The sequence below is a fragment of the Phalacrocorax carbo genome, chromosome 4, assembly GCF_963921805.1.
Source record: "Phalacrocorax carbo chromosome 4, bPhaCar2.1, whole genome shotgun sequence".
In the NCBI taxonomy this organism is placed as follows: domain Eukaryota; kingdom Metazoa; phylum Chordata; class Aves; order Suliformes; family Phalacrocoracidae; genus Phalacrocorax; species Phalacrocorax carbo.
Window position 1 is genome coordinate 36,839,171 of NC_087516.1, and position 16,797 is coordinate 36,855,967.

Genomic DNA, 16,797 nt, shown 5'->3' on the forward strand with positions numbered 1-16,797 from the left:
TTGCAGGTATTTGGGAGCTTAACAACCATTTAATTAACTATACAGGTGACCATAATCGTCCATAAAATCATAATTTAAATGGCTTTAAATGCAATAGAAATGGCCAACAGACATTGGTTTATGTGAGAGCCTTTCGTTCTGTTTTGTAAGGGACTATCACCAGTTAAGTCTTATTCTTTTCCACTGAGTGCTTTTCAACCTTCTTCCTTATGACAAGGGAATTCTTGCTTCACCTCTGTTGTGCCAGAATTACCGCCATAGCTTGCTGTCCATAACTGTCTGCTGGAGATAATCCGTGGCACTTGGTTTGAAAATGCTAGTGCACATCCGTAAAACTTTCAGCAGATGTAGTGACAGAAAGCCAAAACCCCCTCACTCAGGGAGGCTCTAATTTGCCAAGTTTTATCTTAACTATCCTGTGGCTCTGAGAAATTACAAGCACTCTGTGCTTACAGTGAACATTTCTTTGATGCACAACAACAGAAAATATCTTGCATCTACCATTATATAACATATTAACATCAATTATGCACATAAATACTGTTTAGCCTGTTGAACAGGTTCACTACAACTTCTTTAGGAAAGATCTGCTTTAAAAAAAAATAATCAAATATGCTTTTCCTAATCTTTTTTTTGAAGACCACACCACTTACATAAAACATCTAGCATACGCCTCCTGTTAGCTCCCACTGATGCTTGTCCCAAGCAGCTTTTTTTTTAAATCAAATTACTATCCTTAACTTTCATTTGTTTATGTTCCCAACTAAATGAAAACTGGACCCCAGAAAGCTGTTTAATCAGCTAACTGCATGTTTTGTTATAGTATATAAATACACTTATTTATATATTTAAATATGCATATATATTAAAACTATATATATAGTTTTAGCTCTGTTTCCGCAGTATCTTTCCAAACTTCTCTCTAATGAATTTAGAGGGGAAAAAAAGTTTTCTAGATTTCTTGTTTTAAGTGGCACTTAATTTTCAAAAATGTCAAGCACATAACAAAGAATGAATGGGATTTGTCCTCATTTATGCCTTGGGGATTTGTAGTGCTACCCTGTGGGGAAAAAAAATAATTATTGTTACTTAGAACAAAAATATTATGTAGCACATAAAATAAAGACTTAGCTCTTACATAGCGCATTTCTTCAGTGGATTTCAAAACATTCTGAAAAACTGGGTAACCATAACTATCCTTAACATACAGATGAGAAAGTGATGGTCTGTAACAGAGCTGGGAATGAAAATCCACACATCCTGCATCCATACCAGCCAGAACCTTTCATGTGCCAGTTTATCTAGTGTCTCTGTTCTGTGAAAGTCTGGGTACCACCATCTTGGGAGAAAATGAGGTAGACTCTATTCCACACCATGTATCAGCAATTAAACTATCAACTACATACCAGTGACATAATTTTTATTAGTGATTCTGCTGCTGGAAAGAATTGACCTGGAAGTCAAACTCCCTGTCTCAGGAAGGTTGTTTGATAAATCACCTCTTGACTTATAAATGGAACAAATTCAGTACAGCCACTGTGAAGGAAAATTAGGGGAATTACAGTGCCAAGCCACCCTATATTAGAATTTATACACACTATTTCCCTGAAATGGGGAAGAGACCCTCTGATTACACTCTGCAACCTGCAAAATACAGGAAGCCACAGCCCAGTTTCTCTTCTCCATCCAGCCTCTCAACGCCTTTTTAAACTTTTGTTTCCTACGTATCAAGCCAAACTTTAAACATGATTTTTAGTGTGGTTTCCATAGGAAGTGAGGTCTTGCACAATCTCAGTCTGCGTGTGTGCATGTGCCAGAGAGGTTGAGCCTCACTAGACAACAGAGATTCTAAAATAAGTGTGTGCTATGCACGCTCCATCTGCACAGAGCTTCAGGCATAGCCACCTCCCACTAGACAGGAGAACCCAGTCAAAAAACACTTGTCAAGGGAAACTGGACTTCACTGCTTTTGCTGCTTACAGAACTACATTATTAATCAGAAAACATCAAACTAGAGTACAGTAACTTCATGGCACCTCATGATTATAGTGGTGGTTGCAACAGAAATCCCCTACAAAAAGTTTCTTGCCAACAGCCTGTTCTGGTCAACACTCACCCGTGATTTCACTCTGGAAAGAACTACAGAAAGGTCCTTTTCAAACAGAAGGAAGCTAACAAAGCCAAATCCACTGGTAGTGTGCAAAAAAAGGGCTCTTCAGCCTAGAATATTATCACTTTTTTTTCCAAGAATACCATAAATGAAAAGCCTTTTCTACAGAAAGCATATTTTAAGATTTACTTAAAGAAGGTAGAGATGCTGGAGAAGTTACGTGTCTGGCCTGGGTTGCGCATTACCCCTTTTCCCCCAAACCCCAATGTGACTGAATCACTCTAATTATAGAATACTTGCATAGATGTAGCAAACAAAACCTTTTTTATGTGAACTCACAACAATGACATATAATCGCCATTTAAAGCCAGACAACGTTTCCATCTGATTAAACAACAGGAGGGAACAGGAAGAATATACAGATTTCTGTGGTGTTACTCAGTTCACTCTAAAATACCGTGGATCTGCACCGGCACACTAACACAGGAAAGAACGCATTTTACTGGCAAAATATGAAATAAAGGAAATTAGAAGGTGTGTTGCTTGCACTGTTCTCAGCCATAGTCAAATCATCCTTTTAAACCACATTTCCTGGCGTATTTTATGAATAAAGCTGCAGGTTGTGTTTACTAGGCAGTTACATGTATCAGAGGCCTTACAACAGTAAGAAAAAAAATACATTAAAGATTTGTCCATTTATTCCTGTTTAAGAGCAGCTTAAACAAAGGCTCGACAAATGCAGCAACACATTTGCTAACCAGCAACCTTCCTTCTGCACCTCTGAAATGCATGCACACCAAAACATACCTTCCCTTTCAGATACAGATCATGAACACTTCAAGAATGTGACCTGGCAATGTGACCACTCCAATTCTAACCAGTCTTAAGAAAACACAGCAACCTTAATAATGACCAATCATATGACAAACACTGGCCTCTGAACAAAGTTCTAGTCCCTTGCCAGTGATTAATCTCAACCATGTAAATTTATCTTTTTAATTGTTCAGACCCAGATAGAAGCATGATTTCCAAGTTCACCAAGTGGCACAGACTTTCAGAAACAGGTGCTAAAATGCCCACAGTCAGTGGACTTCTCTTACATGCATTCATCCTGCGTATTTCCTGCGATTTAGATTTCCTTTTCTTTGTTCATGTCCTGTGGCCAGCTGCCTCCTGATCCAAAGTGATATCCCAGCACATGTTACAGCTATGAACACAAAAAGTTTCTGCTGGAGCATGGAACTTTCCCAGAGGATTCAGTTGAGGACATTTTGGTGGCGTTGCTTATCCTGAGGAGGAGGGTGGGACTGTGTTTTTTTAATATATTGTGTGCTTTAGAATGTGTTTCCTCAAACAGTATTTTTCAAATGCATCTTTTAATAAATGCCCATGTCTGTATTCCTGGCACACAATATGTTAAAAAAGCGCGACTTACCTGAACCCCTATGGTTTGGTTCCATGCTTCAGTACAGTATCCAAAGTAGCTGTGATGTAACAACAATGTGCATACTGGGGCTTTATATCACTGTGGAAGCTGGCTGGCTGCAGCATAGGTCAGCGCCACAGGACCTGAAAGAAGAAAAACAAAGCAGGCTTTTAGGCAGTAATATGCTGAACACCCACCTCTTAAAGCAGGAAATAGGGGCTTCCAGAAAATAAAAAAGAATGCAGTAGCTATGCAGGTCCACTGAAAGGAATGTTATTTCACAAAATTCTCACGTAAGTACAAGAAATAAATGGTTAAGAAATGACAGGGGGGGTGGTGGTAGAGAATCTAAAAGGGACTACAAATATAACTCCCACACAGTGTTTTGGAAACATCTCTCTCCTTTTGCCCTATTTCCACTGAACGGCTGGAATCATGTTCTGACACCACCCCCTGTTCCGAAGGCACTCACAGTCTTCGCAAAGCACCTCTCCACTGCAGTGCCTCAGGATTCTGCAGTGTCACTCCTCTTCTCCCTGGCTCTCTGCAAAGTGAAGTCATAGGAATGGATCAGCCAACCTGACTTCTCACTACCCTGCCCAGAATTCTTTGTGAAGTGAAATGAGTCATCGCTCTGAAAAAATCCACAGCGCAACAACGTTCCAGGTTTCTCCCTATGTTTGCGCTGGCTTCTTTGTCTTTGAAATGAAGTGCCTCTGCTGTGCCCAGCTGCATTGTACAGGATAACACGCCAGCCTCCTCATTAAGTGGACAAGAAAGCTATTTACGTGCATTAGCAAAGACAAGTTAAAGCTTTAACCCTCTAGTCAAGTGAAAAAAATTTACCCCTAACATACCTGCCTGATAACCCCCAATACACAAAACTACAAATGCACAGACATACGTGGGCACACACGCTTACACAGAGCAGTATTTTCTTAAATTATTCACTATTTAGCATGACACTTACCAGTTTTTACTGTATTTATTAAAAAGAAAGATCTACTCTCCTTCGCCAGTCCTGAAGAATGCTGCAAACCTGCATGTAACAAACAGCTCTGCTGTACGCTGGATCAAAGTTATTGCAAGCTCAATTTTCATCATCCCATTCACCATTTGGGCTCAAAACAAAGTGAGCCCTGAAACCATGCCAAACAGAAAATGTCAAACTGCTCCAAGTGCCAAGAGCCAGCAGAGCTGCTTCAGCTTCTGCTGCTACTGACAAAGATGGTAATGCTCAGAACGAGGTCACTGTGTCAGGATCTCACTCCAAGTGCTAGGTTTTCCTTTGCTTCGTGAGGATATGCTAAGCTAAAGCATCAGGAAAACACAGAAGAGCAGGTAGGAATAGTGCGTGATGAGACACAGATGCTGCTGTTTTGGAGAAACATTTTCAGTTGTTTGGGGATTTTCTTTTAAGAGAAGGAAACATTTAAAATTGCCTTTACCGCAAAAGAACTATTTCTAGTCATGATCAAAATGAGAAGACCGATACACAGAAACAGAGGGGCAAACAAAAAAAGGAATGCTGCCACAGGACACTTCTTTCCTGTATCCTCAGGTTCCTGTATCCTAAGAATTTTGAAATAGTTTGAAGCATAGTAGGCACATAACCCATAAAATCCTGAAACACAGCACTTCAGGACTCACCTGTGCTGTGCTGGAACAAGCAGTCCTCAGGTTCTCCCCTAAGTGAACACACCAGGTGTTTAGGACTGAATTAAATACAAAAATTAAATACCTTCCTACCCTGCGAGCCCGAGCCTTACAACCACCCTGGCAGTGAAAGAGTCAAACCCAGACTAAAGTAAGTCTATGGGCTTCGAGAGGATAAGTAAATAGCTGGGTTACACAACTAACAAACATCACTTTTGCTTACAGGTCTACGGCTAATTTACAAGTGTAAGGTAAGCCGGGAGCTTTGCTACACCTGTAGTTACACAGTAGCCAAGATCTCAACATAAAAAGCTGGGCTTTTGCTATACACAGTCATCAATTTCTGTGTTCCCTGAAAGGCCTCATTCCAGGAAATCTTCCTTCAACTTTACAGGAGTTTTGCCTTCCCTGGGGCTGCAGGATCAGCCGCAAAGCCTCTAATGAATCCAACTTGGCATCTGCAATGTTTGGGTCCCTCAGGATCATCCTGCGGAAACTCAGGTTGTTTGTCTGCTAAGCCCACACCCACTTTACAGCAACAACTCACTGCAAGACAAAAAATATCTGTGGGCTTAAAAGTGAATTACAACAGGCACCTACTGAAAGAAAAAACGAGAGCTCCAATCTGCTTTTCCTTTGCACCAGACAATATTCATATTCATGCAAAGTTAAATAGCTGGGCTTGCGTGTGCAGTATTGTTCTCACATACATGCATGCGTCTTGCAGCAGTAGTTACACTACTATTGCCGAAGTTAAAATACTGGTGGAAGAGAGGTAAAGGTAATACCATGACCTGAATATCATTTCTCTCTAACAAATTTCTCTAGCACTTGAACCCGAGTTATATACTCAGGACCAGCTTGACTACTCTGAACAGACTAATACAATTTCAAGCTCTTTGAGTGAGAAAATTCCTCTTGCACGTGTGATGCCCTAAAGACACCCAGAATGCACTAAGCATGAACATGTACTTAGGGTGCACGTACATCTCGTGTGCACATGCCCCTAGGCAGGCCTTTACTCAAATTCATCAGCTCACAGCACATTTACACAGCCCTTTAATCAGTATTGAGAACAGCAAGAAGTGCCTGATACCTCAAGCATGGCAGACACCAGAAGTGAAAGGGGAGACCAGCAGTGGGGAAAACATAAATGAGAATGTTTAGAAGAGCTGAAGCTGATGGACAAACCAGCGCTGCCATCATCAGTGAGGCTACTGCAGCGTGACCTCAGAGGAGGAAGGCCTAGCCAAAATTCCACATGCACTTCCCAAACAAGGCAGCTACTCCATTCCTCCATCCCACATCTCCCCCCCAGCACATGACAGAAGTTGGTACTGAAACAAAAGCTGCCTTACTGACAGTGTGCGGCATGAATACACCATGTATTTCTCTCTGTACATCTCCATGCATGCACATGCATCCGAATAGACCAGTACAGAATACAGCTTAGCCTGAGATCAATCTCCATCATACATTGTGAAAGCAGATGAGGTAAAGATCCCATTTTCTTCCTTTGTACACACATTGTGTTGGAGTTGAACACAGACTCCTTTGTCAAACTCCACATTAGCTTGCATACATCCTTCAGCCCTCCCGAGCCAGGGCCTGGGATTCCCTTCCTTTGCCACAACCCTTTCACCATCACCAGAGGGAAACTCAAGAGGAGAAAAGGAATGTGCTCAAATGGGGGAGCAGAGAAGAAAAAAGGTTAAAAAAAACCCCAACCCACCACCAAAAGATGCTTAGAAGGTTATCAAGAGCATGCGAAAATTCAGACTGACCTGTACCAGTTTCAGTGGATCCCAAACTTCGGAGGCTAAAATCAGCCATCAGCACTCAGCATTCAGAGCCTGCAGCTGCAGAGACTATGGTCATCTACCATTATGGCTACTTCTACAAGAACCAACTTCACAAAGCAGGAAAAACCCAAACACCGGACTGGGAACAAAACCCATGAACCCTGTGGCCTCAGAAGAAACCAGACTAAATAAAATCAGAAAGATACAAACTTACACTTATATTTCTTTAGGAAATCTCTTCATACCACAAATTTTGGCATATTAGTGCTCCACTAATGACGGCTTACTTGCAGTATGCTAATAAGTTCCACTTGGCTTACCTGAAAAAATCTCCTGGTTCTTTAAGAAATGACTTAAGAAAACTCAAGAGGAACATGATCAGGGTATTCAATTCAGCAATACCCCAACAAGTAATGCCTGTCTGTTTTTGTGCTAATGTTGTCTAGGAGCTTAAATAATCTTTCTTTTTTCCCTCCTGCTGCTGATACCCCAATGTATTTGCAGAACACATACCTCCTCCTCTCCTTCAGATCTCATTCCACTGGCTTTAAAAAAAGCACACTTTAGTGATCTTTCATATGTCTGCCCCTCCTGTCCCTTTCACTTTTCTAGAGGACTCTTCTACATTTACTCTAACTTACATTACTTTTCTTTAAAAAGTACAGCTAGAATTCTGCATCATATTCTAGTGCTCCAGCTAACCTCTCACCTGCATCAGGTATGAGGAAATTGGCATTTCCATACTTTTAGAGGATATACCCTACCCTACATGTAATAAGAAAAAAAGTTGCTTTTTTTTCACAGCTGTACTACATTGGTGGGTCACCCCACAATGGAGCAACTGGTTCCAGATACCTTTTTTATGCTGCCTGCAACTAATAAGTTTGAAGCAAGTATTGGTGGGTTTGACTCCCAAGACCATGATCTTGCCATTCACACTTTAACAGCCCACTCTGTGGATATGATTAGAACCTTTGACCATCCAATTCTTCCTATTTGTTCGTTCTCCATTTTTTAAGCATCTGCACTTTATCACATGCTAAAGAGAGCCACAAAAAATGAAATAAAAAACAAAAAATACTTTAAATGTTATCTAATACAGGACAGAACCATAGCCCTTGCCACACTTGCTAATAAAAACAACCCAAATAAACAGTATTTGAACGAACCCATCATGTCTTAACAGGAAAAACAAAGCAACCCACAAAACTCCCTCCCCCAAAAGCCTGGTAAGTAAAATAATTGTCTTTTTAGAATTCGACTACTAAAAGAGGCATCTTTAAATTATAGCTTACTGGCAAGTATGTGATATATTAATCCACACAGAAGAATTCTCTAACAGATTTTGTAGCTAGGACCATGGGAGGGGAGGGGAGGGGAGGAGGGTTTGGGGTTTTCTTCCTGCACAGGAACCTATTACTATTAATTTAATTCAATTAATGTTAAAGCTATATTGTCAACAACCACACCACCACACCACCCCCTCAAAAACAAAGCCTGCCTGTTTTCTGGCAGCAAACAGTAAATGCGAGGAAAGATAGAAGCATTAAAATAATCTTACACTAGAGGAGATTTGACAAGAGAGAGTGAGCACGTGAGGAACAAAAGAAAAAAAACTAACAAACAATGATAAACCTAGATGTTTTCTTTCACGGTGGAAATTTTATAAAGGCAGAGAAAAATATTCCTTTACAAGTGCTCCTGAAAGCACAGAACATGACAATCACCCTGTCCTAGCCACGTGTTCTTCACTATCCCCTTCAGTTTAGCCAGAACACATTTTCAGTGTGGCTGGGGATGCTGCAGCAAATGTTCAGCAAGAGTCTAGTCAGTAGTGAAAATTCTTGAAAGGTGAAGGGCTGATTAGCAATACAACCCAACAACATAGTGCACCCTCTCTCATTTATATTGACCACTGTAACCATGGAAGGGTTTTCATCCCAAAGATGATACTGCGGTGGTTAGAGCTTTTCAAACAAATAGAGATGACTGGCAGATAACTTCAGGTTAAAATAACAACCTGCAACACTGAACACAAGTCCCATGGTACTGCAGCAGCCTTTAACAGCCCAGTTTTTCCTGGCTAGGAGAGAACTGATGAAAAGGCCAGGCATGGAATCAATTAAAATAGTGCCCAAGTGGTTTTGAAAAGAAAAGGTTAGACACTCCAAAGACTTAGCAGTTGAGAGTTTACTGGGTCAGTTTTTTCCCTGTGGTGGAAAGTAGAGTTTTCACTGTAGCTGGAGTACATTTAAGATGATGTACTTCAATGCTTATGAAATAAAAATATCTTGCACCCTAAAACATGAAGTACCTATACTCAGATATTCTGTCCCTATGCTCTACCTGCGCAGGGTAGATGCAGTGGCCCGTTTCCCACAATGGCTCAAAATACTTTCAAATTCTGTCCTTTGGTCTCCTGTGTGGGGATCAGCTGTGAGGATGGGAACCCATGGCACAATAGTTCAGCAGCTCACCAAATCTGCTGCCTTTCTCATGCTGGTCAAGCACCTTAGAGGAAGCATTAGAAAACCAACTGCATGCATTGCCACTAGTGTATACTGCGTCTTAAAGGGAAACACCCTTGTTCCAGATAGAGATCAGAAACAGAGATCCTCTAAGACTGACAGATTTTCATTTTTTCCCCCAACTAGTATGACTATCAGCAAATGCAGCTATCATAAACTACCTCCCCAAATAAATGACAGTACCTGGAACTAGGGGCTCCCCCAGTTAAACAACTCACTAGATTAAATATTTCCTCCTGTCCATTTCACATGGTTTTTCCTTCTTAATTTTATTGAACACTCATTTTATTACAGGAAGCTGTAAACCAAAACCTACAATAGGCATTTTACTACTAGTACAACAGTGACATCTCCCTACCTCCCACTCTTTTTTTTTTTAAGTGAAATTTCAGGAATGTGAAAACCTCCCTGTACATGAGCCATAAAACCAAACACTGTGTCCAAAACAAGGATGAAATTATCAATTTCACAGAGCTCTTGTGTGTGACTTCTTACATATCTAATTTACAGTCTTATATTTAGACTTCTAATTACTGCCTCCCTGCTCATCTAACATGTTCACCACCGACTCCAGCAACATGTAGACCATGTTCTTAAAAAAGTGTGAAACCCAACATATCTGAGCGCTATTCTTCCAGTGTTCACTGCATTGCCTTACACTACATTGCTGATGTCACTACACTGCAGAATTGCTCAGCTGTTTTACTCAGCTGTCGCCAGTGCCTTCTGAAGTCCTCCTCAGCAGTCTTAATGAACCTGAACAACTGTGCTGACAGATAGGGTTACCACTTAATTATCCATTCCATCCTTCAGATTTCTAATATAGCTATTAAAATCTAAACATTTGGTATTGATCCCTGTTGCACAGAACACTGTTAACCCTTTCCAGGGACCAGACTGGCCATTCTTCTTTTTTCTCCTCTGTATTTTAACTGAGCTCGACAAGACTTTTCTCTTGGACTTTCACAGAGCATTTATAAAGCACTAGAGCGTGGAAGAGTCCTTGTGCTCCCCAGGTGTCGCTCTGACCCAGTTTTCCGAAAGATGAGAGCACATAAAAATAGTTGTGTCTTTGCCCTCTTATTCAGTGTAGAGAGACCTAAACTAGGATACCTAGTCTAGATTCCTGAGACGATCTCAGGAGCTGACGATGATCTCAACTTACATTGAACTAAACCAAAAGGCTAGCGAAAGGAGAGATTTGGGATAATTTCTTGAGCAAATCTGGCAAGTAACCACTGGACACAGAGAGAAAATCACATCTGACAAAATTTTGAGATCAAAGCATAAGGGATACATAAATCCAAACTCTGAATGACTACATTTTATACCATAACAAGATAATAGTTTATTAACTCACATTAAACCACCACCAACAACAAAGTCTTTCCTGATCTTGTCATTATGTTGTCATTCCTTATTCTAGACTGTGAGAAAAAATGGCTTACAGTTACTGCCATATTCTTTCAATGAGCTACCCCCACAGGCAGTTACTTTAACTGGCCCAGACCTTATGGGCCCAAGGCTAAAAAGTGTCTCTGTCAGAGAGAGAGATTGACACAGCTCTCTGCTTCAATGCATTTCTGATCATCAGTAAACACTGCGTTGCACACGGTGAAGGGTATGGTGCATGCCCCTCTCCTCACCTGGCCGCCCCCTTTAGGAGGCTGGAACTGCTGCACAGACCAGCCCTTGGAAATGCCTACAGGGGATGAATGCAGCCCTAAAAGCATTTTTTTAAACCCCTGCCATTCCTCCTGCCTGTTTGGTAGCTACATTTTAGTCCTAGATTTGGAGGCTACTTAAAGAAAAACCTAGGCTATAAAGATTAAATTAGCAGTAGCAATAGATTGGCGAGAAAACCAAGAAACAATATAAGAAAAAACACAGGAAAGGTTAAAAGGAACTGTAAGGAAAGAAATGATTTTTGTCTGATTCCTAAAGCAGGCAATGCAGCATATGTGATGTTAATGATGAAAGAAGACTTGTTAAAAGAATCCAAATGTTTAGCGTGACTAAACGGAAGCAGGAATAATAACCAAATGGTAAGAAATAAAATAAGTACCTCCAGCTGTAGAAAGGCTGGGGAAATATAAGGGTCTACAGGATTGCTGGAATAAGCAAACTAGGAATAGCTGGGTCTATCAGTCATGAAAGAAGTGAACAAACGGACAGTTGTTTTGTGAAGGCTGATGTGCATGTGGCCTGCATCCACTTGGTGCTTGCCTTTGTTTTGTTTTCTATGCTGACCTTCACCCCTCAACGCAGAAAGGATTCAATGAAAGCCTCTGTTCAAAGCCTCAATTAAAAGCCTGAAAGTGCTGCAGCCCACAGCCTAAGCCCAAGTGCCAATGACCCGGCAGAGGGAGCATCACCAGCAGCTCAGGCTTGAGCCAGAGTGCCTACTCTGGAGAGGGAACCTGCATCTTCCAGTGGCTTTGAATGAGCCCTCACAGTGCCTGCTACAGGCAGAACAGCTAAGGAGAAACATTTAGCTTGCTCTCCAAAGGGTTGCGCCTACGCTTTTATGATGAAAGATCAAAGCTAGGGGAAGGATGGGAGCTTACAGGACAGTAAAGAAAGTTGAGAGTACATTAGTAGCGTGCATACTAATAAGGCACACATGCAGCATCACTCCACTGAGGGAACATGCTAATGGTTTGGGCAGTTTGAACTTAAACATATGAAAGCAATTAAGCACGTCATCACCAATACTATCTTTAGAAGTGTCCTGCTGCTTTATGAGCAGCTCTTCAAACCACACGCGCACATGTAGTTTCATAGCAAGAAGGTGTAATCCACAAGAACTTGGAAATGCAAAGTGTAACCTGCACGTCATGTGTGGTCTGCAAAGCCTCTACACGAGGCTTGTGATTTTTTTCCTTTAAATAGTGGTATTTTATTTAAATTCTGGTACTACATTTAATTGAGGTATTGTAACATAGATTTATTACACTGCATTCAGTTTGGGACACTCTCTGAGCACAATTTGGGGAACATCCAGGTAACAGGGATAAGATGGAAACTGACCTCAGGGCTTTGGTCTAAGGCTAATTTACTTCCAGAATTATCTCGGTGTAATTATACCTGTGTAAATCCCTGTATATTCTGGAATAAGTGCATTTTTTTTAAACCTGATTTAGCTTATACAATTTCCAAAAGTTATATCAATGGGGCAGTTCTACATGCATAATCCTGCTAAATTCCTCTGTGTGACCTTTTGTATCATGCATAAAAAAGTGAAAATCAAAAATGGAATAATCAATAGTAAAAACAAAATACTAATTTTATTAGAGGCAAGAATGTGCCTTCCTGTTGTTCAATCATATGCTCCCTAATGTATTCAGAAAGTAAAACAGAGGTATTACCCTTTTCTTTTACTAATATGTTTTCCTGGGTTCCAGTAGCTTCACTCTTGAAGAGTAGATAACCACTGACATTCAGAGTTGCAAGTATCAGTTCTCTAAAAACTTCCTGTTATGGTCAAAGGCAGAGATATTAAAGGAGGCAAATTTGATTCCTATTGCCGTATGTTGTTTCTAATAGTCACAGCTTGAGTTTCAAAACTGACGTAGCTTTGCACTTCCCTTTACCTCCATTGAGTGCTGCTGTACTCTCAGTACTACTGAAAATCAGGAGTTACTGAGCAGCCTAATTTTAGGCACTCATTTCTGGAACCTGGCATAAAAGCTCAGACTTGAACATGAAAAGAATCCATGCATGTAAGCTATTTGAGAATATCTGAAAGTCTCAGGCACGATGCCTAAAGTTACACATCTCCTTCATACTTCCATTTATAAATAAGATGTCTAAAAGTCTACTTTAGGGCATACAGGTTTGAATGGCGTTATGTGTCTTTTGCCCTGGTCCTGACAAACTTTTTTCAATGGAAGTTTCTAAGTAATTGGTGTTTCCAATAAGAGTTTGGGGTTTGCAAAATTATATTCTTAAGATGAAGAAAAAGAAAAGGATACAGAGTAAGGAGTTCTTGGTTTTAGAGAAAATAATTCTGATATTCAGAGTCATCTCCTCGTGATACCTTTGGAGACTAAGGATGTGAAAGCCACGTGTAACTTCCCAGTGACATTTTCCTCCTGATAACATCTTTCAAGGGCAGGAGTAACCTTGCCAAACATAATCACCACAAATTTTCCCCTCATATGCAGCCTCTGACTGTATCGTCCATCACCTATGCAGACAGACATTATGCAAGCCTGTTTGCCAGGTACTGCTCCTTAGGAAGTGCTTGCAGAACACTGGAATTACATAAATTCTCCCCCAGACTGAAGGAGATGGCTCCCTCTCTGGAGGCCATGGCTTCCACCAACAGTGAAGTCACACTGTCGGGTTTGTGATATCACAGCATTCTCCGTAGCAACAGCCTATGAGGTCACAAATAAAGGATTATCACTTTGCTGCAGGATTAACGGAACTCAGAAGCTGGTCTGTCAGGAAGATGGGTTTTACTTCAAGTAATGGGAATTATGAGAATGCCGAAAATAAATGGGTTGTAAATTGTCTTTGTCTGGCATGCACTCTTTTTTCAATAATACTGTAAAATAAGACATAGCTTTCTTTGACAGCTCCCAAGTAACTGAGTGAACTGCAGGCTGCCTCTTGAGCTATTACATGGGAGATGAATCCTGGAACCACTTCCATATCTTTTGACTCCTCAGTCATTTGATTTTGCAAGTGCAGACAGCAGTCAGACCACTCTCCTCAAACTGTCTGCTGGTTAGTTTATTCATGGGTGTTCAAAGCTGGCAGTAAGTTCCAGAAAGCGACCAAAAAAAAAAAAAAATTCTGGAAACATCTTGCCTTAGCCCACTTTACTGTTTAGGCAAGGATTTGTGAAGATGATTCCAAACCGGGAGTCTATGTTCCTAAGACAGATCAAAAAAAAAGATGCATTGTAAGTAGCAGAGCTTTAAATACTTGTTTATAATGCAAGAAACAGTGATTATTTAAAAGGACCTTTCCTGAAAAATACGCTTGCAGTCATGGCAATCTTTACCACAAACGTTACTGTTAGAATAAAACACTTGTACAGATAATTTCATTACACTCTTAGCGGCTCAGGTTTTTTCAACAGTATCTGGTTTACTCCCCAGTGAATACCCTGTTTAAAAGTTTTGTAAAATACAGAATTCCAGAACCTGTTTGAAACTATTCCAAAACCTTTACCTCCCCAATTCCCCACCATGGAGCAAATCAAGAACAGCACAAATACACCTGGCCTCTCAAGGAACAACTGAGGCTTCTATACAACTATCCAGAGCACAAATTAAAAGTTAATTTGGTTTCAGCTTTTAAAGGGAGTTACAGTCCATCAGAGGAAGGGGGAATGAAAGGATGGATGATATCAGGTGAGAACAGGCCTACTACATTATTCACAGAAATCCTATGCCTCGTGCATGCTTGCACATGAAAACACTTTTCCCATATTTTTGAAGTAATTGCCCACTTTTCCAGATGCCTGGCAACTCAGGCTGCCTGAAACTAGCTACTGCATGCATACAGACTCATCTCACATATACAGCAGGTCCAACGCATCAGGTGTACTCTGCATGCATAATTTATCTGTCAGGGACTGTCCCAGATTTTAAGATTAAGATCTAAAAAGTCTAAAACAGCCTGGTTTGTAATTTGCAGCCTGAGTCATGATGCAACTGTGAACTCGTTGCAAGATGCTCTCACTTCAGGAAAAATTTGAGTAAAGGTCTACTTGCAGCTTAGTGGAGCTGGAAGGAGAGGTTTCCAGCATTATCAGCATAGGCACTAATGCCTATTTCCATTCTAGGACTGGAAGAAAACACTGGATAAAACTTTGCGGTAGCTGATCAAAACTTCACCTGGAGTCTCACCCACCGGTCTGGAAAATTGAGATGTTTATTTTGCAGGTGTACAACTGTTAAGAACATTGAGAAGAAATGACAGACTGATGAGATGTTTCACAGTGTTTGAAATGCACTTTAAAGTTTTGCAACCCATTTAAAAACATATTTGTTTCTTTGCTCCTCCAGCACTAGCAATAAAGAATCTCAAAGGAAGTGCTTAGATATACCAGATCTACTCGCTTTGCCACTAACCTCTACAGCTTTCGAGGCCCGTAAATAACGGCGGAATTCAGCCGTGCTGCGAGGCGGTACCGCCTCCCAGGGAACCGCGTGCTTACGGCAGGGCCGGGTTCGACCCGGAGGCCCTCCTTAAACCCGCACTAAGGAGAAGCACGCGGCCTTCGCTAGAACGGTCGTTCTCCAGCGGCACAACGCGCGTTCCAAGGCCAGCGCACCCCGCGCTAAGCCCGAGCACAAAGGCACGGCGCCTTCCACGCTTCCCGCCGGGGAGGAGCCGCCGCCGCCCCGCCGGTACAACCGGCCCCCGCCCGGGCCCGCCCGCCACATCAACCCACGCTCCAGCGAGGGGGCCGCGCCGCGCCGCCCCCGCCCAGCTTTTATTGTGCAGCAAAGCGGGAAATCGACTCAAACGGGGAAGAAACGCTCGCGCGGCCCGGCGCGGCGGTACCTCACCAGCGGCACCTCCCGGCGGTGCTGAAGCGCGCGCGCCCGCCCCGCCCCGCCGCCGTCCCGCCATGCCCCGCGCGGGGGCACGGCCGCCCGTCGCCATGGCAACGCGTGGTGGCAACGTGAGGGCCCTATCACCAACCTCTTCCCTTCCCAAATCTGAAAGATGGCACGTTTCAAGTCCCCCAAAACGAGGGGGGAAAGCAACGTTCACCTAGCTCGAAGATGCGACATTACCCCCACTTTTGCACTACCCATTTTCGCATTTCCACCCAAAACCAGGGGCAGCGTTTTCCTTCAGCCAAGGCCACCGGCACCCCCGCCATTTTGGATGCGGGAGCAGTTCCCACAGAACATGCACCTTACTGCGTGCTGTGGCTGCCTCAGGAACTGCCGGGTCCCAGCTGGGTGGAGCTCAGAAATGAAAATAAAAGTATTTTGTTCATTGGTTTCTTTGAACTTGGGATTGTGGGGTTTCTTTGTACTTTCATTGGAGGCTGGGGATTTTACATGGCAGTAAAGTAGATTTCCATCCAATTCCTGCATCAGCACTCTGTCCTCATGAGAAACCTTCCCACCTGAAGTGAGGGTGTGGCAAGGGCTCGGTACTCCCAAAAGTGGTCAAGGCACCAAACCCCTTTTGCTTCCCTGAGAGCAGTGGCGTGATTGGACACATGCTGCTGATGCCAGAAGTAAATCTGAAGAGTCGCAGCAACCAAATCCACCCCCTTCTTCAAATGGTTAAACCCTT

The 16,797-nt window shown here is 42.1% G+C and overlaps 1 protein-coding gene across 4 annotated transcripts in view; it reads right to left on the minus strand.

Moving 5' to 3' along the window:
• STOX2 (storkhead box 2) overlaps positions 1-16,797 on the minus strand; it is a 148,936-nt gene that overhangs the window by 22,941 nt on the left and 109,198 nt on the right. The window contains exon 2 of one of the 4 annotated variants that reach the window (XM_064449645.1): positions 3,546-3,679. The exons of 2 other annotated variants lie outside the window; for them this stretch is intronic. In XM_064449645.1, coding sequence (XP_064305715.1) covers positions 3,546-3,570 — 25 coding nt within the window. In that variant the 5' untranslated portion in view covers positions 3,571-3,679. Of the gene's footprint in view, positions 1-3,545; positions 3,680-4,008; positions 4,080-16,797 lie in introns of those variants that run through there. One more of the 4 variants, XM_064449646.1, reaches the window with a different exon arrangement.